Raw genomic sequence first — 21,540 nt, 5'->3', positions numbered from 1 at the left:
GTAAAAGCCTTGCCGCGTGGCGCCACTCTGAGGGCAGGCCTCTTGCTCCACCATTCTTGTTAGGTTTTCCTGGTCCTCTACCTCATGTGAGTCTGCACAGCAGTTCCTATAAGAGTCCAACGAGAATTATCAGATGTGCTGCTGCCCCTGACAACTTGGCTTCCAGTGCCCAAATGTCTGCAGATGCCACCAACAACACGTCGAAGACAGCCTCGGAGCTTTCTCGTCTTACTGTTCCACAGCTCAAAGCTCTTTGCAAGGAGCGTCGAATTACTGGCTATTCTAAACTCGGAAAGGCTGCACTTCTTGAGAAACTTAAGCCAGCTGCTTCTGGAGCGGAACCTACACCCAGCAGTAGAAGCTCTTTTGATCTTGTCCCCACTCAGAATACTCCGTTTCACATTGTATCTGGATCTACTACTACTCAGCTGTCGGCATCGGTCAATTCACCGACACAAAGGACCTCTCACGATCTTGTCGAAACAACAACCCATGATGCTGACTCTGTACATCAAGGGACCTCGGTGTATGCGTCTTCGAACTCAGACCAGATACTCGAACTCAATCCTGGAGGCATTCCATTGCCGTCTGCTCCCGCCTCCGATCGATCTCCTCCGTCACCCGGGGTAATACCACCTACATCTCGAGAAAGCACAAAACGTCCTGCCTCGACGTCGAACGTTTTAGAATTCAAAATCCCTTCGGCCCCTGCAGCAAAGAAACGAAAGACCGTACCGCCAGCTGTGCTCTCGAATTCCACTAAATCCATATCTTCTGCTGCTGAACCTCCACCGCCTTCCAACGGCTTCCGCATTCCTATTGTCCCAAAACCCAAGCTGCAACTTGCTCCATTTTTGATCGCCAGCTCTACTTCAAACAACGCCAGAAATATCGCTCAGCTCGATCAACCGAATTCTGGCGCCACACGTCTGGCATCTCTTCCACGTACCACTCCAAAACGATTCAAGCCTCTGACTGTGACCAAGTCGAATCGTGTCAATGCCCCCACTTCGTCAAATGTGCTTGTTACCGCTTCTAACCTTGTCGAATCGCCCAAAGAGCGCACTTTGCCTCTGGACCAGGAACCATCTGGGATTCCTCAACCTGGAAACACCTCTATGTACTACCTGGAGCTCAGGGCAGCGCAAGATCTTATGAAGTCACTGACTCCGATCACTCGTCCTCCGTCGCTTTCTCAGCGGAAGCTTGTGAATCGATGGGCAATCATCCTAAGCGGTCTGTCCGATGCAGAAAGGAAAGCATGCGTGCAAGTCTCTCGAGGGTTTCGCTACGCAAGTAAATCTACCCAACATTTTTATTCTCAATACTTCGTCTCACTAGACTTCCCTGTTAGTTTACCTCTCCGCTGGAGTGATCCTTTCACGCCACCACTACGCCGGCCGACGTTTCGATCAAGTCAGACAGCAATACCCAGCTCCTACTATCAACATGTGGCCCTATCTTCGTCTCCGCGAATCTGAAGTCCAAGCTCGGAAAGCGTCATTCGATTCATCGTTTCTCGGTGCGTTCTATCGAGGATACGGGCCAATCTCTGCTCGCTTGTGGACAAGTCCCGACCACGAGAGACAACTCGTCGTTGCGCTTCGGTATGCTCCTCGTCCCCTCCTCCAGCGCGGTCTATTTAATGTGGGGAAGTTAGCTGATCAGCAAAGGTGATCTAACCGTAAAATAGGTTCCTACTGACTCGCCTCTGGTTCACCATCTCCCTCGGTGGAAGCTCGAAGCAAGATCCCCTAGCATGGCTACACGAAGTAATAATTGATGCGCAACCTCTCATTCAGGGCGAGATATGGACCATAACCGTCCAACAATCTCCCTCGTCAAACGAACCGTCGCGACTTTCGACGTTCCATGTCCTCCAGTCGACTTGCGAAGTCATCGGGCGTCCTTCCTCCACATCGCATTCTACCTTCGTCCATGCCTCCGACCCAGACTTCCTGCCTACATCTCCTTCACCGGCATCATCGACTAGCACGGTGAACGCCAATGAAGAATTTCCAATCCGATCTGATTGGTCAAAATATATCTCCTCCAATGTGTCCCTACCCTCCACCTCAAACACCGCCGCAAATGGGTCCTCTGGCCTCTCACTGTTATCGTCTCTTAGATGGGCAGATCACGGCGAATATGAGCACGGTATAAGCCGGCATTGGTCGAAGCGTACGGAGAGCATGGGTGAGGAGGGTGTAGCGCTCAGGACTGTGGCGGAGAGATACGTTCTTGCTTGTGTTGTAGGAAATAGGTGCGTTCGAAATCTGGCCGTGCAATCTCTCATATAGCATACACTTGGCAAACTGACCTTATTCGTCTTTCTTCATCATGGATGTAGTTTCAGCGGAGATTGGATGTCCGCGACGCAGATGGCTCAAGAATTCGCTGGTCTTCCTGATAAACTCGACCTTAGTCATACGAGCTCGGAAAGGATCAAAGCAAAGCAAGTACAAGCGAGCATGTTCCTCCCAACGTAAGTCGCTACCTTGATGTTCTCTTCTCACCGCCACTCAAGTACAACTAATCACATACATGGATATAGCCACCATCACGTCGAATCAATCCACTTCACCATCCGAAACAAAACAGCCCTCCACCCTGCCCTAGCGATCGTTCAGACCCCAGGACGCGAATATTACATCTTGAAGGACAACGGGATGCAGATTGGCTGCGAGGAGGATGGGGTGGCAGAGGTGTGGCAGAGGATCATCGGGTGTGATGTGAGAGGGGTGGAAACTATGTGCGGGGAGAGGTTGGACCTTGATAAGTTGAAAGAGGCTTGGAGGGTTAGAAGCGACGAGGAATGAATGTCGACCTTGATTCTCAGAGATATTGTAGCCTCAAACGTAATGAGAGCAGGGTGTCTCAGGGTCAATCTCTTGGTACAAGATATCGGAAGAGCAGACAGAGCCAATGCAAAATTGGGTATCGAATGCCTTTCTTAGGCAATTATTTGGGTGCGTGTATGCTACAGTACAAGAGCGTTCCAAGAGACTGCAGAGCGAAATCACAATACGGTACGAAGCTGCGTGAATGAAAGGACTGACGAGAGAAAAGCGAAGGCAATAAAATATGTAGAAAGAGAGGGGAGCTGAGGGGGGCGGGAGCTCAAAATAGGAGGGGAACTGAGGTAAAGGAGTGTCTGTTTTTGTTCGGCTAATCGAAAGCCTATCTGAGGGTTAAGTCGCATCGGGAGTGATGTCGGTGGGCAAGAAAAATGGTGCCAAAAGAGAGTCCAAAATGAGAGGAAGCAATGAGGCTGAAAGCAAATAAAGGAACGGATAGCAAAGGAATTAATCATAAATAGGCATGGGAAGTATCCTGTCCGAGTTGAACAAGAAGTTGTTCGCCACGTCTTCACCTTCCAAGAATCGAGTTGGATATACCACTGAGAGCGTACCACCGTTAGCAAAAACACCTTCAATGAGATTGACAAGATAAACATACCAAGATGACCACACAACTGCTGCAACAAAGCCTCCATCTCCTCACGCTCGCGCTTCGTAAACGCAGGACCACCATCATCACCCTTCGTCTTCTTCTCCGTGCCCTGACCTTGCGCCTTCGTCTCATGCGCGTTCCCATTCTGTGGTTTCTCAGAAGCACTGGCGCCTTGTGTATCGTCTGAGCCGGCAAGTCCCTTGTGAATGGCTTCCGTCTTTGCAGCGTCTCCTCTACCGAGGAGTTGCTCGCCACGAGGCTCTCCAGTCTTTTGTTGCTCGTGCGCGTCTGGAGCCTCCTTGTCGCCGGTCTCCGAAGGAATGGTACCTGCTTGCTCGGATGGATCGTCTCGAAGCTGCAGAAAAGGTCAACGACTAATTGTGCTTGAAAATAAAGAATTTTGACATACTGGTTTGTTCAAGCGTTCATGGTGGGCAACAAACTCAATATACTGCTTCCAGGTCGTAACCATGTCGTCCGGAACGCAATGGAACACACGACGGAAGATCTCCGTCTATGGCAAAACATTTCAGTCAGCTCCTTTCTCGCAAGCATCGATTTCAACAAACAACGACTCACATTATGCACCGCACTGGCTACCCAAACATCCTTCCAAAACTCATCGCAAACCGGGTCCGCAAACCCATCGGGATCAACTTTTGGCGTTGGCGTCGGCAAAGTCCAAGGACTCTGCCCCAAATCCGCCATCAAATGTTTCCTCAAAATCGACCTCGCACGCGGCGCCTTCTTCTCTTCCGCGTCCGCGTCGTCCTTCGCGCCCTTCGCATGCGGCGGCTCGTCGTCCGTCTTCGCATCCTTCGACGCGTCCGCGGGAGCACCGAAGAGCTGACCGTTGTCGAGCCTGGCCGTCTCCGGCGCCGTGCCCTCCCTCTCGGATTTCTCTATCTCGGGATCTTCGAGGATGGGCGTGCCGAGCGCTTTCGATCCTGGTGGGCGATGCTCGGAGACCATCTTCTCTTCTAGAGTTGGGACGACGGCGCTGGTGAACCCGGGCTCTTTTTCACCGTCGCGGGTGAAGGTTTGGCGTTCGTTCATAACGGTCACGTCGGCGATCCGAGAGTCGGGAGCGGAGCCTACTCCGATCTTGTGCAGTGCTTGGGATGCCAGTTTCGAGGTGACGTCGCTACCGCCGTGAATCACTGAATTCGAGGAAGATATCGGGTCCAATTTTCAGTCACAACGAAGAGATTGAGCCTAGCTTAGGACGTACGTTGCTTCGCCACGCCACCGCCCATGTTAAGAAGGTTCCTGGTTCGGGTCTCATGAGGATGTGAAGAGGCCACCACGTCCTCATTACCATGCTTCTGCTCTTGATCGGGATCCCACTCGTCCTGTTCGTGCAGCTCCTTGACAGGTTCAGACGCGAGCAAGTCTTCCTCGTCCATCGCGTCGACATCAACACCGACGTGTTCACGCATGAGACGCATGCGAAGGGTGTGAGCGAAGCGGCCAACTTTGAAGGGCTTTCCGGCCATGGTCCTACGGTAGGAATTAGATGGTTAGAAAAAATATGAGAGGACAGGGGAGCTAAAGGCAAACGTACGAGTCAATCATATCGGTATCACGGATGACAGAGGCGAGCTCTGAGTCTCTGTCACCGCGCTGGGACCGCTCGTTGATGTTGGCACTACCGATGATAGCAATACGATCGTCTACGATGCAAACCTTCCCGTGGATATAAACCTACAATCCCACTCTCAGTACGCATTCTACAACAACTCCGACCAAAAAGCAGGACCGCTCACCAGTTCGCTAGTCAGAACGTCCCCACGCAGCTTAGACCAGTTCCTCAAAGAAAACACAGCGAAATAGTCGTCCGGCTACACGACATGGTCAAACCAAATCAGCTTCCTATATATCGAAAAAATAACAAACAGCTCACATCAATCCCCTCCTTCCTCAACCTCGCAAATATCGAATTCGGTCCCCTACATATCGTCCTGTTCTGACACTCCAAAATGATCCTCACCGAGCTCGCCTCGCTATGATCCACTGGCATCGGGAACCCAGGCAGCAGCGGGATCATAACGCAACACTTCCAAGGAGTTCCTTCCCTGTGCGCTCTGATAATCCGATGTACGATCGCGTCTCCGATCTTGTTCTCGATCGTGACGTCGCCGACTACGGTAGAAGTGATGAAGAACTGGTTCTCGATGTAGACGAAGTGTTCGGACATTTGAATGGCTGCAACATAGACGGGGTTAGTAAGCGAGGGGATGGGAGGAGAGATGGGGCAGGACACACCTTTGAGATAGGCGTTTTGGATGGAATGTTCGATCCTATCGGGAGTGCCCAAAGACCACGGGCCCGCGGATCTACAGACCTGCAACTCGCATGTCCCCGTCAACCCCAGCTGAGCGAGTTCTCCAGGCTTGAACTCCGGCGGGGGTAACAAGAAGGGCATCACACGGCTGTGGTTCTACATTACATGTCCGCCACAGTCACAAGAGAGGAAGCGAGCAAGGAATCGAATCCACGTATTAGCCAGTACAATCCAAAGAAAGAGGGGGGATGAAGAACGAACCTTGATCCTCAACAAATAGTTCCATCTCTGCACGAAATGTCTCGACAAATCCCTCGCCGGCTGCCCAAGCACCTGCATCCCGACATCGTGCCACGGCATACGCGGAACCTTACTACGGTCATGCATGTCTTCGTCGGGCTTGTTGAGCGTGTGGAAGTCAGTGATTCGGGCGTTGCTGAAATCCTTTCCTGTACGTCACACACCACACCCCGAAAATGTCATGAAATCAGAGAAGTAGTCAAAAAGGAAGGGCAAGAGGAAAGTGTACTGACCAGGCCAAATATGATCAGGAATCCCCGTTTGTTCCGGGTCATCGACGAGAACATGCTGCGACGTATCCCAGCGACCAAAGCAGAGATCCACACCACCCATGAACGCGATCGTCTGGTCGATCACACAGAGCTTTTCGTGCTACAAAAATCAACGGAAAACGGGACACTCAATTAGAATGAAAGTAGCGAGGAAGAAAAACACGAAAAAAAAAATAGGAGGGGGAAAGTACACACATGGGCCCAATAAAACGTCCCCGTCTGGAAATGCGACGGCGAGCGCTGGACCATAATATTCGGATGCAGAGCATTTAACCTCTGTTTCGCGTAGTTACTATCCGTCGGCGTCGTACGGCTCGAGACTTCTTGACTGTCAGGGCATCAGCTCCGCACTCTCCTTCTCCTTGAACAGGACATGGGATATCAAGAATGAGAGAACGCACTAGAGGATAACATAGATCTTGACGCCCTCCTTCGCCTTCCGCTCCAGCAGACGATCTAACCTATATTTCGGCTTCCCAGGACGACGCATCTGAAGCTCTGCAAATAGCTACCGTTCAACATCCATTCGTCACGCACGCGCGAAAGGGGGACGTACCAGGCGAGAGCCACCAGTCATGGATATAGATCACATCCCTCGCCAGCAACATCGCCCTCGAAAGATTCCACATATAATCCCGCTGCATTTTCAACGCACAACAATCAGTACTGATCCCATATATCGCGTAAGAGGACGATGGAATCAAACGTACCCCATCCACAAGCCACTGCGCCGCCACATTCAACCTTATAGGCGCAAACGAATCAAATCGATTCCCCCCCGTATAATGCGAAGTCGACGCGACCCTCTCCAGCGCGGCGATCCACTGCAACATCTGCCTCTCATTATGCGCGCTCAACTTCAGCCGCATCTGTGAGTTCTCGACGTAGAAAGTATGTTTCGAGACCTCGCTGCTCTGCCACTTCTTCTTCTTCTTGCCGTCCTTCTCGCCTTGTCCCCGCGCGGCTAAGGGATCCGTGTTTGTTGACGGATCGAGGAGGGGAGTCGGAGGCCTGTGACTGCTCGAGCTGCTTGAACTACTCGAGCTAGAACTCGACGATGATCGCGTGGACGCCGCGTCGTCGTCCGTGCGTGTCTGCCTCGTCTCGGCGGTATGAGTGGTCGTCCCAGTCGCGCCACTCGGTCTCCCTGCAGCATACGCATCGCCGTTCCCATTCACAGGCGCAGCCGAAGACGCACCCGACCCCGACCGTCGATGATGCGAAACCACTTTCGAGATCGTCTTCTTGATCGTCCCCAGCATACTTCTCGTCTCCGAATGCTCATGCTCGTGCTCGTGTCCGTCCGGATGCAATAACCCGTCCTGCGCACCGTTCGGATCTTCTGAATGCCGGTGAGTGTGCTGATGGGCGTCGTCCTCGGACTTGTGGTGGTGCGACATCTTGTGTTTGCCCTGTTCGACGATGCGGTTCGATTGTGGGGCTTCGCCGTGGAGGAGGTTTATTCCTTGACGGTAATACCGCATCGGCCGCTCGATCTTGAAATCGGTATCGAGCATGAAGATGTCCCAGACCGCGAGCTATATATGCCGATGAAACACAAACCCCGCAAAATAAGATAAAAACAGATCCGAATAATAAACAGAAAAAGAAACATACCTCCCCCGGCTCCACAACCGCGATCAAATAGCTCTCCCTAACCGCACACCACTTCTGTTCCTTCCTCTCTCCCCAGCCCGCGCTCTTTCTTCCCCATCCTCCCCCTCGACTCCCCACGCTCTCTATCTTCATGTATCCCGCCTTGTACTGCGTACCGCCGGATTGGGCCAGCGAGAGGTGCAGGGCTGAGATCTCGAGGAAGCCGGCGAGGCGGTTCGAGGTGGGGTGGAACATCTGTTGTGGACGGAGTATGAGTGTGTGAGCGTAGCAAGATGAGGTTGTGAGTGCCGGTCAGGTGCAGAGAATGGAGGGATAACGTACGACGGCACGGACGAGGGAAATGAGGTAGTTCTCCAGCACGGCGCGTTGCATACGCGCAAAATCAGCCCGTTTGACATCGTTCTTCCCATTCTCGTGCCTACTCTCCTTCTTCAGGAACTTGAAGTACGGAAGACCTGTCCCAACGATGGTAAGTGAACACCACAAAGTTTCCCGAAGAACAGAGCAAGTGTGGGTGTAAGAGAGGAAGGATCGACGTACTGGTCCTCGGAAACTCGGGCAAGATGTCCTGGTTTCGATTATACGCATTCGACACCGCATAATGCGTATGCAAGCTCAAGAAATCCTTCAACTGCCTATAAATCACCCACCTCGCCGCCCCATTCGCATACTCACACTCGATCCTAAACACGCTGCTCGTCCCATGCAACGGGTGCAAACTATCGCTGATCCTGATCCTCAACCTATGAAAGAGAATGGGCACCCTCCGATTCTCCTTGTCGTCGCGCTCGAACCACAGACGGAGCATGAGCGTGGAGAGACCGCCGGCGATGAGCTCGTCTGTGATGTTGACCCCGGTGGGCGCGACGGTGGAGGAGATGGGGCCTTGACGTGCTTGGGAGGCGACGCGGGGGATGAGCGTACGGAGACGGCTCCATTTCTGGTTGGGGGTGTTGGTGGAGGAGTTAGCTCTCGAGTGGGTCGATTCGTTACCGTGAGCCTTCTCTTTTCCTTTGCCCTTCTCCTTTTCCTTGTCTCCTGATTCTTCCTTCTCCCGCTCCTTCTCCTTCAGTGGCATAGAATAGCTGCGCGACACGCTGCCCCTGCCCCAAGACCTCCCAATCGCCCCTCTCAACAACGAAGGCTCCTCGTCATGGTCGCCCTCGCCCTCACTCTGTCCTCTCCTCCTCCCCGCGGGTTCGGCCTCAGCTCCAGCCTCTTCATCCTCCTCCTCCTCCCTTCCCTGCCTCAAATCCGTCGCACTCCGCGCAAAATGCAAAGCCCGATGCTCGCTCCTCGGCGACTCCGCGAGACTCTCCGGGAGGAGTTTATGCCTCCAATCATGCCACACACTGCTCGAATCCCGCCTCTTCGCCCTCCTCTGCGCCATCTCCCGCTCGCGCTCCAACTGTGCCGGATCGTGAAACTCGAGCGCGCCCCGGAATTGGTGCGTGCCGTCGCCGTTGAGACGCGGCGTGAAGTCGAAATAGGACATGTCTTCGTCGTCTTCTGTGTTCGAGACGTCGTGCAGTTGTAACTGTTCGAGTTGTTGTTCTTGTTGGGATGTTGTCGGTGGTGATTGTGGCGCTTGTTGTTGTTCGGGATGGGGATAAACGTCAGATGTGTCGAGACTCTCCTCGCCGATCGTGTCCGTCCCAGTCCCCTGTCCAAGCCTCGAGCTCTTCTGGGACGTCGACCCAGACTGATGCTGATGCTGTGGCCCATGTCCATGTCCATACCCATACGAAAGCGAACGAGGAGGCCCCGTCCGGAACTGAGGCGACTGTGGAACAACGTCCTTGTACGAGTTCAAGGACTTACGCCTCGTAGAAGACGGAGAAGACGGAGAGAGCGGACTCGCGTCGCCGTTCGCGTGCGACCGCTCTGGAGAAGACGAACGTTTAGTGTTGTCGTCTGAGACCGAGGCCGTTGAGACCGTCACGGGCGGGGGGGCGGGAGTGGTAGCGTTGCCGTCGCCACTCTGCGCCGGCTGGTTGTTATTGTGCTCGGCGTCGTGCTGGCCGTGCACGGCGTGGTGGACGATGTCGGCGAAAGTCGCCATGGCAGAATTGGAACGAGTGACGATGAGGAGGGCCTCAGACTGATAATTTTTGGGGATATGGACAGGGTATGGAAGTGAGTGTAAGGTAAAGGATCCGTCCAAAGTCGCGACTATGTATAGCACTCCGGATAAACGTACGTCATCTCTGTGGTGATCTAAGGCACGCCAAGCACCAGCAGCTTGGCCACAGGTTCGTTCTACTTCGCCGTCTATGACTCGACTCTCTTCTCAACATCTTCTCAACTCCTGCAATTGCAGTCTCGGGACATCCACAACGATGAAGAATAAATACTGTATTTGTTGAACATGAGACGGTAGCCGAGTTACGCAGCCTGATGGTCTGGCCGTGGCCACCGGGCGGTATGGAAGGCTGCCAAGCAGTCTACCGTCGGAGAATGAGGACTGCTCCTTCGAGACTGTGTGAGCAAGCACGACGATTGTGCGAGCGCCAAGCGAGCGCCGTATGACCGCATCGCGCAGCCGCTGTAGGTCCGAGTTGTACCGTTTTGTCGAGCGCCACACAAATGTACGGAGGAAAATATAGCAAGGCTGCCAAGGCATGCAAGTTGAAACGTCTTGGACGACTCTCATTGAAGGTCATGCATCACCCCAAGCTTGTGCTGAAACTAGAGCCCGACTTCAATGGCTTGGCTACACATGCGAGACTGGCATATGATGTTCAAATTTTCCTTGGATGGTGTGAGTGAGATCCTTCAGGTTACCAACTCCTAGTCTCTTCGAATTCGGAGCATCCCTAGAGCAGATCATAAGAAAAATATAGGGACAAAATTATATAGCTGGTCGGTTCACGAATGTACTGTAGTCGATTTAGAGTTGATGGTGTGTGGCCCGTACCCGGGCTGTTCGAATCGAGTATCCGGTCATTGTATTACGTAAAGTAACCCTAACCTAACCGCGTCGTGTGAATGCGAACGAGCGCGACGCGTCTACCATTTCAAATTCCATCCTTTAACTCGTTAACTGCTTGCTATCAACAAACTACTAGTAAAAGGGGGTTCATTTTTTTTTTCATTCGTCAAGGACAGTATACGTATGGCTCGGTATGTCAACCTCCCAGACGGACCCCCCTGCCTTCGCTGTTCACAATCGCACAACGACCTGCAACATTTCCTCCTCACGTGCCGTACGTGTGGCAACACCTGGCACAGTAAGACCTCCCTCCCTTCACACCTCGCAGCATCAATTGAGCGTTCACTGACTGAGCTTTTCTTCGTAATCAAAAAATTTGTTGGTTATTTGGTGATTTGATAGGGACGTGTCTCATCCCGGCTGTGGATGAAGCGACGATAACTTCGCTCTTGAGAAGCAGCCATGACGGTCAACCTTTATCGTGGCTCTGTAAACGATGTAAGAAGCGGAGTGATGGGGATCACGGCAGCGTATCCATCAACTCTGTAGGTATCTTTATTTTAGGTTACGTGGTTTGAACTCAGAGTTCGAGATGCAACTGTGGCGCCCAGAGGTGGCGCCACACGTTTCTTTGTCAAGTTATCGGCGTCTAGTATGACTCGTACTAACATCGACGATATCTCATTCACAGGCCCAATCAAACGCGAACATGACGAACACATCCACCACCACACCAGGCCCATCCCGCAATTCCGACCCACCCATCGAACTCTCAGATGACGATATCATGGAAATCGACGGACCATCTACATCCACATCCATGAACCAACCATCGCGCACGAAATCACCCACGAAATCACCCACAAAGCCACCACTGTCATCATCGAAAAGGAATACACCTTCGATAGCTCCGCCACCCGAAACTATCACGATATCCTCCGGCTCAGAGGCAGACTCGGACTCGGACGACATCGTCGAGATCAGCTCGACTCCGGATCCCAGACCTGCTAGCGTCCCAGCTCAAAGTCAGAGCACCACCACACGACCGTCACAGTCAAATGGGCATGCTGCTGCTGCTGCTCCTAATTTAAAGTCCTCGAAACCCACTTCCAAGACCGCTCGGTCCTCTGGTAGTACGACCTCTATCACGCCTACTCCCGGTCCTAGTACTACTACTACCATCCCTGCAAGAGACTCAGGACGAACCGCACCATCACCTTCCGTATCTACCTCTAAACCCACTCCTAAACAACTCATCCACCCTTTACCTGCGAAACCTGAGCTAGCCTCCAACGCCAACGCCTCAGTACCGAACGCTTTCAAACCGTACTCTCGTCCCGCGAATTTCCCGAGCAGTAGTACTGCTGGGACATCATCTGAATCGACGCGCTCGTCTTCGCATACAAACACAACCACAAGCACAAACTCACAACCTCGACCTCGACCGCCTCCGCGTACGAAAGATCATGTACCAGTAGCGTCGGGCTCGGGCTCTGGGACTCGGAATTCCAGCTCCACTTCCGCTGCGTCCAGCGGTGGCCCTGTGGCTTCCTCATCCCAAATCCCGGCACAGAGGCAGAATCGCCCTGGAGTAAGCGGGGATCGTCGTCGGATAGTGAGATCGAATACGGATCAGAATGTGAATGGTATTAACCGTGTACGTGTGTGTTTGCTCTGTCTTCGAAAAAGAAACACGCAGTTAACAGTCCAACCACTTTATTGGATTATGTTTCATTTGTTTTGAATGGTTTTGGGATTATCAGCCGGCCGTGACTCCCCCAAGATCCCGACCTCAAAGCGCCCACATGCCCACTACCACTACCACCATCACCTCCTCCTCACCCACAGTCGTCCCAGACTCGACCGAACGGCCCGGACCGTCCACTCACAACCACAAACACCAACACAAACGCACAGAATCGACCCCAGACCTTCATCGAAATTCAATGCCCCCTCCCCCTCTCCCCCTTCCACCCTCTACATCCAATAAACTCCTCCCGAACGGAAATCCCGATTTTCGTGGTATCCTCAAGGCTCAGGCCGAAGCCAAAGCACGGCTGGCAGCGAAGTCGGGTGGCGCACTCGAAGAACCGCCGTCAGATGATTATGATACATCCGTACAGTCTAGAGCTAGACCTGTATCGCGGACAGGCTCAACCTCAACTGCGGAGGGGAAATCACGACTGAAATCCGCTTCGAGTCTTAAGCCGGCTCCGTCGTCGTCGAGGAACAATTTCGCCTACCGAGCATCTTCCTCCAGCGACATCGACATCGAAATCTCCGATTCCGACAAGGATGCCGACGTCGATGTGGATGTAGACGATGATATGATAATCGACAGCGACGAAGACGACCATCCCAAACTCCAACCTCCAGCTCACATCCAACCCGCACCACCCACACCCACATCCGCCAACGCCACCACAACCACAACCACCACCAATGCGAATGAAGACTCAGACTCAGACGACGACCTCTACGGCAACGCTCCTCCCCGCGCACGTTCCATCCCTCCGGAAGCCTGGGGCACACCTCCCCGTCGCGGTTTCGTTGCCCGCTCATTTCCATCGACGAATCACCCGCCCCCACTCCCCACGCCCGCTCCCACTCCCGGTCCGAGCGCGAACTCGAACTCGAGGCTCCCAGCGAAACGGGCCGGACCCCCTCTTGCCCGGAATCATCATGCCCAATCCCACTCGCGAACGCTCAATCAACGGCCACAGCCAAAGCCACAAACGCGCCCCGGGTCCCGGCCGCAAACGATCCAAAGCTTACTCTGCATGCATCAATCCCAAACGCGGGAAAACGCCGTCTGGGAACGTATGAACGCCGCGAATGCCGATTCAACTCGAGGTGCAGGTCAAGATCAGGGCCCAGGGCGAAGGTTGGCGAGAAAAGGACGAGCGAAGAAGTTGAGTAAGAGTGATGTCGTGATGAGGGAGGGGAATGCGCGGGATGTTGGAGAGAGGCAGAGGGCGCCGGGGGATAGAGGGAGGAAGAGGAGTGGTGGGAGGCCGGGGTTGTGTTTGGTTAGTGATGTTTGATGTGTTGGGTCATGAGAGGTGGGCTCCTTCCCGATTCTTTTGTCCGTCCGTCCTTCAAGCTTCAGCTTGTAAGTATTATTGCTCCCTTGGTCTACCTAATGACATTACTTGTCCATGACGTCGAAGCATTTGCGAGCAACCGTTCTGATGCCTCCGCTATTCGAACTTGCAGCTCCCGAATCCTCATATCCGTCCTCTTGTGACCTTTCCTGTGTTCTCTACGATCGCCGTCCTCTGTTCACTATTTTGCGCTCCATCCTCTCGTTAACTCGCGATGCCTGTCCCAAGGCTGATATATCACGGACGTCTCGAGCGGCTTTTGTGTCATGTATGCGTTCATCCCGAGCTCAGTACGACGTGTATGATTGACTCGGCTTGCGTCGTTCTGCGTCGTTTGGCTGCCAGTCGTCCCAAGCCTCGAGGAAACGGCAAAACGCCGATGAAAAGCACGTTCAACAAGATGCGGAGGATACTAGCATTGTAGCCTGGGGCAGAGCAATATTTATAGGGTGAGCCCATCCGATAGCCATCATGGGACATGAGCTTAAGTGGTGGTTTGAACGTGGCCCCAGTGGAATGCACAGAGGTGAGATTCTCAACTTTCTGACCTCTAATCTCCACGTGTTTCTCGCGCTCCGCCTTCAGCGACTCAGCCTCGCTCCCGGCTCTTTCCCTTCCTCTCATTCGCCGGCAGCAGCTGGAGTCTGGAGAGAACACCCCTCCAATGGTTGGTGTCGCGACTAGGTTGGGCCTTGAGCGGTGCAAATAACGTATCCGACGAGCTCGCTGCCTAAGTTATCCTTGGGCGATGATCTGCTGGTGCTGCTTGGGTGCTGCCAGCGACTGTTTCGACGCTGAACCTATTACCATGGAGCTTTGTGGGGGGTCGTCGGGATCGTATAATCACTTTGGGTAACGAACCGGAGCGACCCGAGTGGAGAACGCCGGGCGTTGATGCGTGAAGAGGAGATGGATGAGCAGCTGGGTTGTGGAACTCACTGGGAGTACAGTGTCTTGGACGGTCAGTGTGTGGATGTATCTCCATTTCCAGTGGGGTTTAACACTTTAATTCACCCGTATGGTTTATAGGGAAAAAAATTTGGAGCGTAACATCTGCATTTGTGGCCGGATTTGAGGCCGTGGAAGGGAACAAAAGGATGGCACAGCGCTCGGGGCGCTCCGGCGTTTGCCGTTGCCGCGGCACACGGGGCCGGTACGTGGTTCGAAAATGAAATTCGAGTGCCACAATCAAAGTACGCTCACCTTTCGCCTCCTCACAATTGCTACTATCCGTTCCCCCCCTTTCTATTTCTAAAATAATATTACTAGTCAGAATGCGCACAAAGTGATGTAAATTTTGTGCGAAACGGACCGTTCGTTCGCGAGATAATTCCGCTTTTGTTCTCTGGAATACGCGCCACAGCCCTTTGTGGGTCCCAACATTCGCTTCCTAATCCGGACAAAGTCCTCATTTGGACTCAACTCTGGGTGCCGACCCGCCAGGGATACCATCAGATAACGCTTCTTTTTCTTCGATCTGGGCACAGTTTCTGGCCTGTTGGGCCTCGGTATGTTTCGCCGACCAATGGTGCCAGTGCCTCTTGCCGGGAGGAGTTTGAATTGTTTCCCTGCATATATAAGACCCACCTGAGGCTCGCTTAGGTCCCCAATCTTCTCTCTCCTCTACCACCACCATCTTCTCCCTCCCGGACCCGGACCCAAGGTGGGTCCCTCCAACCTTTCTCTTGTCTGTGCTCCCATCCTCTCCTCCTCGTGCCTCCCCTCAATGTTCAACGTGCTAACTGATGTTGACTCACATAGGCCGCCCAATTGAAGACTGGTGTCAAGACTCAACATCAAGTACCAAGACCTCAAGCCGGGACCGTATTGGATTGGGATCGCTCGCGATGCGATCGACAGGCCATGGGTGTCACGGGGATGTGCGCAGAGTCGCGCTGCGGCCTCAAGAACCTCGAGGGATCTACGTACTTACGGTATCCCGGACACAGTACCCTATTAACCCCTTATTAAAGGACATGCCGGCCAGCGTCGCGCATTGTCCTGGGGATGGTCCAATCTTTCACTCGTTAGACGCCCTTCGGGGCTGTCACTTTTCTCTTCGAGGCTAGTCCTCTCATTATGTCCCCTGGTATGGCGTCGGCCTCTTCGTGGCTCAGGGGATTAGTACCTCTTCGGAGGGAAGCTAACAGATGCTCCGCTCGTTGGGGTTCTCTCCCCCTGTTCGACATGAGCATCGTGTCCCGCCTTCATGGCCTTCGTGCGTCGTGTTTCTTTGTAATTTTACGACGATTATGGCTCCATCCTGACGTTAATATCCTTGTGTAGAAATGACCCTAACGTGGGCAAGGCGGAGAGAGAGAGCCTTTGGATCGGAGTCTTCGGCGGACTCCCTTTTTTCGTTGGTCTGCCATGGTACGCCCCTTTCCGGCCGCAATGGAGCTTACTTCTCGACCATTATCCCCTATATTACCTTCATGGAGGCTTGGACCCCTAGTGTTCCCGTCGTCGTTGCTGGTGGTACTGAAAGTCCGTGTGTGACGCCAACAACAATGGCCTTTTTTCTCTTTTCTTTCTTTGGTATCGTTGGGGGAGTTTTCGCACTTTGAGTGCATTCGACCGAGGCTATGCCTCCCTTTTTTCTCCTGGTACGGCGTCGGCCTCTTCGTGGCCCAGGAGACTAGTACCTCTTCGGAGGGAAGCCAACATACGTCGGTTTGTACCAAGAGGCGTGCGGAATTGCAATCCCGCACATCGGAAGGTCTTCGGCTAACTCTCGCTTAGGGGGAGGGGGGAGGGGGGAGGCGGTTCCAGTTATTCTCCGGGGTCCTTGAACAAGCCAATTAGATAATCACACACCGACGCAGATCCTGTGGCGAAAATGAAGTACATTGTGGCTCTAATCCAAAGGCATACAAGAACACGACCGAGGAACGTGACAGAAATAGACAGAGCACTGTAAGAGTATCCGTGAATTTACAACCGTGGTCCGTCAACGACACATCCAAACCATAAGTAAGTCAGAAGTAGTACTAAGCATGACGAGGCAGTTTGCGTGCAGGAGCATCTGCCATAGTATTTGTGAATGCTCGTGAACGTTTACCTCCAGAGGGTGTCGCGGGTGGTACTATGGTGGTGAATGGTGTAGCGTGCTGAATGAAATTGAACGGGGGAGGGACAAGAGACTGGTCGATACCACAGCTTTCATACTCCCTTTGTTCGATTTTCATGTTCTCCCACAAACTAGCAGGAAGGGGAAAGCGGCCGTGATTGCTAGGGTTCGCCGGAGAGGCATATTCCCTATGATGAATGTGAATGTGCTCTGCCATATTATACCTCCAAAACCCACGGTAAGTACGACCACGCAAGCGGGGATCAGTCTCTTCGCACAGAGGACAGCGGATTGGTATGTTCCTGCAGCGTGTCACGGCTGTTCCCTTCGCTGCAAGAGCATATGACTTGGGGCTACGAAAGAGTGGACATTTAGAATCCACCTTTGTCGTCTTATTGTTGATAGTGATCGTGATGTCCTGACAGAGCGCGTTATCGCTGCGACCACAGGAGCCGCACGGCATTGGCATTCCGACCTACACCATTTAGAAATATCAATTGATCAGTACTATTGACAAGGACACAATTAAATTAAGACCATACTGGGTTTGTCAAAGGACGTGGTTCGATAGCGCCACAGAGTGCACGAAGAATATGCCACCCAATATGGCCTCTCCACTGATCCTTGTCGAAAGAGACAGCCTCGCCGCAGAAATCACACTTGCGATCGCCATCCTCGCTCATCTCCATGCGCAGACGTTCTGATGCCGAATCATTCACAAGAGCTGCTTTCCCTAGTAGTAGTAGAACACGTAAGATGAGACCCGAAATCCCCAACAGTTGAAACAAAGGCGCAGGCGTACCTGCAAAGGCATAAGGAAACCCTCCGCGAGTGAGCAAAGGAAATACCGGAAGATCATCAACGCGAACTTCCTCCTCAACGAGACTCTCCCACAGGTTTGTGCTCAACGATAGCAGATAACTTTCGTCGAACTCCCAAGTCGTGCCCATGGAGTTGATCTTTGTAGTAGCGTCGTCAGGAAGGCGTTCTCGAGCGACAACAGAGCGGCAATCAACCTGGGGAATACAGAGATGGCCGGCAACGGAGATCACGCAGGGTTTCTCAGTGACGACCTGAGAGCCCCGCATCTTCGCATCAGCCATCACGAATCCACCATCCCACACCCATATCCACTGGGAGTCAGACGAGTCAGCGAATTTGAGAGGAGCGTGCGAAGTCTCGGCGTGAAGTGACTGCATTGCCCCTGATCCTGATGAACGTTCGAAGGAAGTGGCGTTAAGAGTAGTAGCTGCTGTAGAGGCGACGGCGTCAATCGAGGGAGCGAGCTGAACGCGGCGCATGGTCAGAATCTGGCCTTCGAGGTGGACATTAGCCTCTGGGTTGGTGACAGTGGGGATCGGAAGCTCGGTTTCCTTTGTTCGTCCTCGCGTGATTTTTGTGCAGCGTACGAGGGCAAGGGAGACAATCTTCTGATGGCGTAGAATGGTGGCGAAGTGATCTCCTTCGACGAAAGTGTCGGAGCCTATCAGATCAGCAGAGGTGTTGAGATTTGGCTGCCAAGTAGGTTTGCTGAATCCCCGGACGCGTTCTGGACGGTTTTTTGACTTGTGAATGAAGTCAGCGTTGATGACGAGGCGGCAGATGGTCTGTTTGTGAACAGGCTTCCCATTGCAGAGCAGCCAGTCGTTTGGCGTGATCCCAGGTCCTAGTTCGAGCGTAGAGAGGCCATCAATGTCAGGTAATCCTTCCTCGAGAGATCGCTCCGCCTCTGCCTCCTCTATGTCTTCAAAGAGCCACGAGGGAATCGTATACTCATCGTCTGAATCATCGTCAAGATCTAGTAAGAAGAAAGTCGTTCAGTATCGGCACCAGAAAAATAAAAGAGAGAGAAACTCATACCGTACACTTCCGATACATCCTCGCAGGTGGCGTTCACCGTGGCACTAGGTGGCGAACTGGTAGAGGCGGCGGCAAAGGTGCCTGACGAGGTCGCGGGGGCTGACTCGGAGGTCACATTCGTGGTGGTTGTGGGCGTGGCGTCGGTGGAGGGAACCGTGGTAGGAACTGAACGCTGTGTTTCGTCCGAAGGAATCGATCTGTCTGGTTCCGTATCGTCTACGCCCGGGTACTTCCCGGCTTCGAATGGACAGAGCATATCGACTTCGCCACTACTGAAGATCTCCTCAAAGGCAGCGGACTCCGGTGGCATTGATGACTGGAGAATAGTAACCACCGCTGCGCGGCGACCAGCAGCCCAAGCGTCGGGGAGAGATACCTTATTGACGGCGGCATCTCCATCCCACGATGCATTGTTCAGGTGGTCGAGCGCTGCAGTTCTTGTGACCTTGAGGCGACGTTGACCACTGTCGAGGTCAGGATTCCGCGCGAAAGCTGCATCGATATCGACGGCATGCCCAAGGCGGTCAACACCCTGATTATAGCGCATTCCCGAGTCATGTGCGCCAAGCATTCTAATGCGGCCAAATAGTTTCTCTAGACGATCGTCTCCGAGCTCGAAGAGGTGAAATAGCTGCGTTGGATCGAGTGCTTGCTGTTTCGCGATGCAGAAGATTGCGTTCTTGACCATGCACTGCGAGTCTCCATATAACTGGTTCGACATGTAATGTGTGCGATAGAGTCGGAAGAATGCAAATGAAAGGTGGGCGAACTTGCTAAGATACGTGACTTGCTCGGTAAGGGAAAGGTGAGGATTGATGTACGCCTCCAGGATTGACTCGCAAAGATCTGAGAGGAGTCGTATAGCATCGAGATCAGCGATTGTATCTGGGTTACTGGCCTCCAGATGAAGTGAACGAAGTTTGACGATAGCTTGCATGAGATCGATGGCGCGAGGCACGTCCTGCGGATCAGAAGGGTGCAGAAGCTTGTTGACCGAGTCTTCGTCTTGACCTTCGAGGCGCACCAGGTACTTGTGGAGGAAGGACGGGCTGATGATGCGTCCAGGGCCGAGTACGATTCCGGATACCGAGCGGATAAGAGTGCAGATACCTATAAATAAATGAGAGCTCCGAATCAGCATCTGTAGACGAACTGTTATCGATTTATTGTGCGTGAAATGATGATCATACGTTTATAGACATGTTTCCAATCGAAGTCGAGGGTCACGTCGTCCTCTCCAGTGAAAAGATTGAGGCCTGGAAGCTGCACCAGTGTAGGATAGATGGGTGATGATGGTGGCAATCGCTTCTTGACGAAGAGGTGATAGCCTGCTTTTCGCCGAGTCGAATCCCCGTCAGTGGCGACCGACCAGAGTGGCCCAAGGATGGCAGCTGCGACCTTATTATAGCCTCCAATGAGCATCTCGAAGATACGGGACATATCCGACGAGTCCTCCTGCTTGCAGGTTGGTGCAGCAAGGATAGGGTACGTTCGTGAATCACCGGTACCGAAAAAGGAAATGGAAGCGACCGTCATCTCCTTGCCGAGGTGAAGATCTCCTGCTGCCAGGTGCTTTGCTAATTCGACCGCCGAGTGATACGATCGTAGAACGAGGTCGAAGAGGCGGGAATGCTTCCAACAGAGGCCGCCTACCATGTTGACATCATGGAAATGACAGGCGGCCTCCTCGAGAGCGACTTCGTCGATGAGGAGAGAAGCACCACGGCGGTGAACGGATCTGGCGAGGCTCGTCAAAGGCTTCAAAAGGACCTCTCGAATATTGTGATCTATCGTCTGCCGTGTAATGTCTCCGACGGTGGGCATGATCCGTATGAAGGAAAGGTGGTGTTGGAGAGTTCGAAGAGATGGAAGGCCGAGTGCGTGGTTCATTGCGTACAGAAGAGGGCGACCGCCGATGCGGAAGATCAACGTCGAGATATCGAGAGTGCGTTCCGAGACGAAGCGAGGATTGTATACACCCTTGATCGCTTGCTCCATCTGCGTTATGATAGCAGTAATGCTCGCACCGTGGCGCAGAGCCGTTTGAACCAGGATACCGACTTTAGATGCGTCCATTTCTGCAAAAGCCATGGTGAAGCGCTTAAAGTCGACGGCTTTCTGAGCTGCGGCAGCCATAGAGCGGCTAAGATTGAGAAACTGAACAAGAGCATTAGAGTGATTCGAAAGTAAGAAAATATAATACACACACCTTCAACTTCCATGCATTCAATGCATCCATGCGCTCCCGAAGTCGCTCTCGTAGCTGCTGAGGGCTGAAGTGGATGAATTTGTGTGGCACTATCCCTGACCGTGCGGCTGAGACGACTCGTTCGATGCGAGGGGACATGGACTGGCATTCGAGGCAAGGCACACTCACGTGGTGTACAACACCAGTACACTGACGCGAGTGCGCAAGGAACCTGCTTCCCTGGTCTTGAATGCTGATAGAGAACGGAAACTGCTCGAGTCCAGCAGTCGGACCTAGGCGTGACCAAGGGAACGTATCGTAGGGATCGAGCTCGGGAGGCCAGAAGATTGGGATTCCGGGGCAAGGTGGCCCATCAGGGACGTCAGGTGGTGCTGAGCCGGGACGAGTGTTGATGTTCGAATATCTGCAGAATGTATGGCAGGCAGGTAGTAGTATGAGC

At 53.1% G+C, this 21,540-nt stretch overlaps 4 protein-coding genes across 4 annotated transcripts; 2 read left to right on the top strand and 2 right to left on the bottom strand.

Annotated features, from left to right (window-relative positions):
- Positions 1–173: 173 nt before the first annotated feature.
- STEHIDRAFT_111626 (uncharacterized protein) lies at positions 174–2,819 on the top strand (the record flags this gene model as incomplete). Its single annotated transcript, XM_007304900.1, has 5 exons — positions 174–1,296; positions 1,355–1,607; positions 1,694–2,263; positions 2,351–2,485; positions 2,555–2,819. 5 exons carry the CDS (start codon positions 174–176, stop codon positions 2,817–2,819), a joined length of 2,346 nt encoding a protein of 781 aa, XP_007304962.1.
- Positions 2,820–2,941: 122 nt separating this feature from the next.
- On the bottom strand, positions 2,942–9,883 carry STEHIDRAFT_98438 (phospholipase D). The gene is made up of 18 exons (XM_007304899.1): positions 8,467–9,883; positions 8,248–8,381; positions 7,927–8,160; positions 7,020–7,847; positions 6,866–6,947; positions 6,711–6,807; positions 6,505–6,637; positions 6,271–6,409; positions 5,999–6,186; positions 5,719–5,893; positions 5,357–5,658; positions 5,220–5,294; positions 5,018–5,157; positions 4,685–4,953; positions 4,033–4,613; positions 3,863–3,967; positions 3,460–3,808; positions 2,942–3,400 (listed from the first exon to the last, which is right to left on the bottom strand). Exons 1-18 carry the CDS (start codon positions 9,419–9,421, stop codon positions 3,306–3,308), a joined length of 4,881 nt encoding a protein of 1,626 aa, XP_007304961.1. The 5' UTR covers positions 9,422–9,883; the 3' UTR covers positions 2,942–3,305.
- Positions 9,884–10,512: 629 nt separating this feature from the next.
- Positions 10,513–14,105, top strand: STEHIDRAFT_111624 (uncharacterized protein; the record flags this gene model as incomplete). Its single annotated transcript, XM_007304898.1, has 6 exons — positions 10,513–10,687; positions 11,261–11,403; positions 11,550–12,515; positions 12,622–13,887; positions 13,919–13,970; positions 14,029–14,105. The coding sequence occupies 6 exons, from the start codon at positions 10,513–10,515 to the stop codon at positions 14,103–14,105; spliced, it is 2,679 nt and encodes an 892-aa protein (XP_007304960.1).
- Positions 14,106–16,806: 2,701 nt separating this feature from the next.
- STEHIDRAFT_80276 (uncharacterized protein) lies at positions 16,807–21,265 on the bottom strand. The gene is made up of 6 exons (XM_007304623.1): positions 21,102–21,265; positions 20,083–21,049; positions 18,893–20,002; positions 17,835–18,830; positions 17,575–17,765; positions 16,807–17,507 (listed from the first exon to the last, which is right to left on the bottom strand). The coding sequence occupies exons 1-6, from the start codon at positions 21,237–21,239 to the stop codon at positions 16,953–16,955; spliced, it is 3,957 nt and encodes a 1,318-aa protein (XP_007304685.1). The 5' UTR covers positions 21,240–21,265; the 3' UTR covers positions 16,807–16,952.
- Positions 21,266–21,540: the final 275 nt, after the last annotated feature.

This window comes from Stereum hirsutum (assembly GCF_000264905.1).
Source record: "Stereum hirsutum FP-91666 SS1 unplaced genomic scaffold STEHIscaffold_8, whole genome shotgun sequence".
Lineage (NCBI taxonomy): Eukaryota > Fungi > Basidiomycota > Agaricomycetes > Russulales > Stereaceae > Stereum > Stereum hirsutum.
The sequence above is the reverse complement of the archived record's forward strand: the minus strand, read 5'-3'. Positions and strand labels throughout refer to the sequence as shown.

Coding starts and splice junctions, on each gene's coding strand:
- STEHIDRAFT_80276 (XM_007304623.1), bottom strand. CDS start 21,239: ATGTCCCCTCGCATCGAACGAGTCGTCTCAGCCGCACGGTCAGGGATA. Junction 21,050..21,101: donor TGAATGCATGGAAGTTGAAG/GTGTGTGTATTA, acceptor GCTCTTGTTCAG/TTTCTCAATCTTAGCCGCTC. Junction 20,003..20,082: donor TTGGAAACATGTCTATAAAC/GTATGATCATCA, acceptor ATTTATTTATAG/GTATCTGCACTCTTATCCGC.
- STEHIDRAFT_98438 (XM_007304899.1), bottom strand. CDS start 9,421: ATGTCCTATTTCGACTTCACGCCGCGTCTCAACGGCGACGGCACGCAC. Junction 5,659..5,718: donor CCAAAACGCCTATCTCAAAG/GTGTGTCCTGCC, acceptor TCTATGTTGCAG/CCATTCAAATGTCCGAACAC. Junction 4,954..5,017: donor GATACCGATATGATTGACTC/GTACGTTTGCCT, acceptor TTCCTACCGTAG/GACCATGGCCGGAAAGCCCT.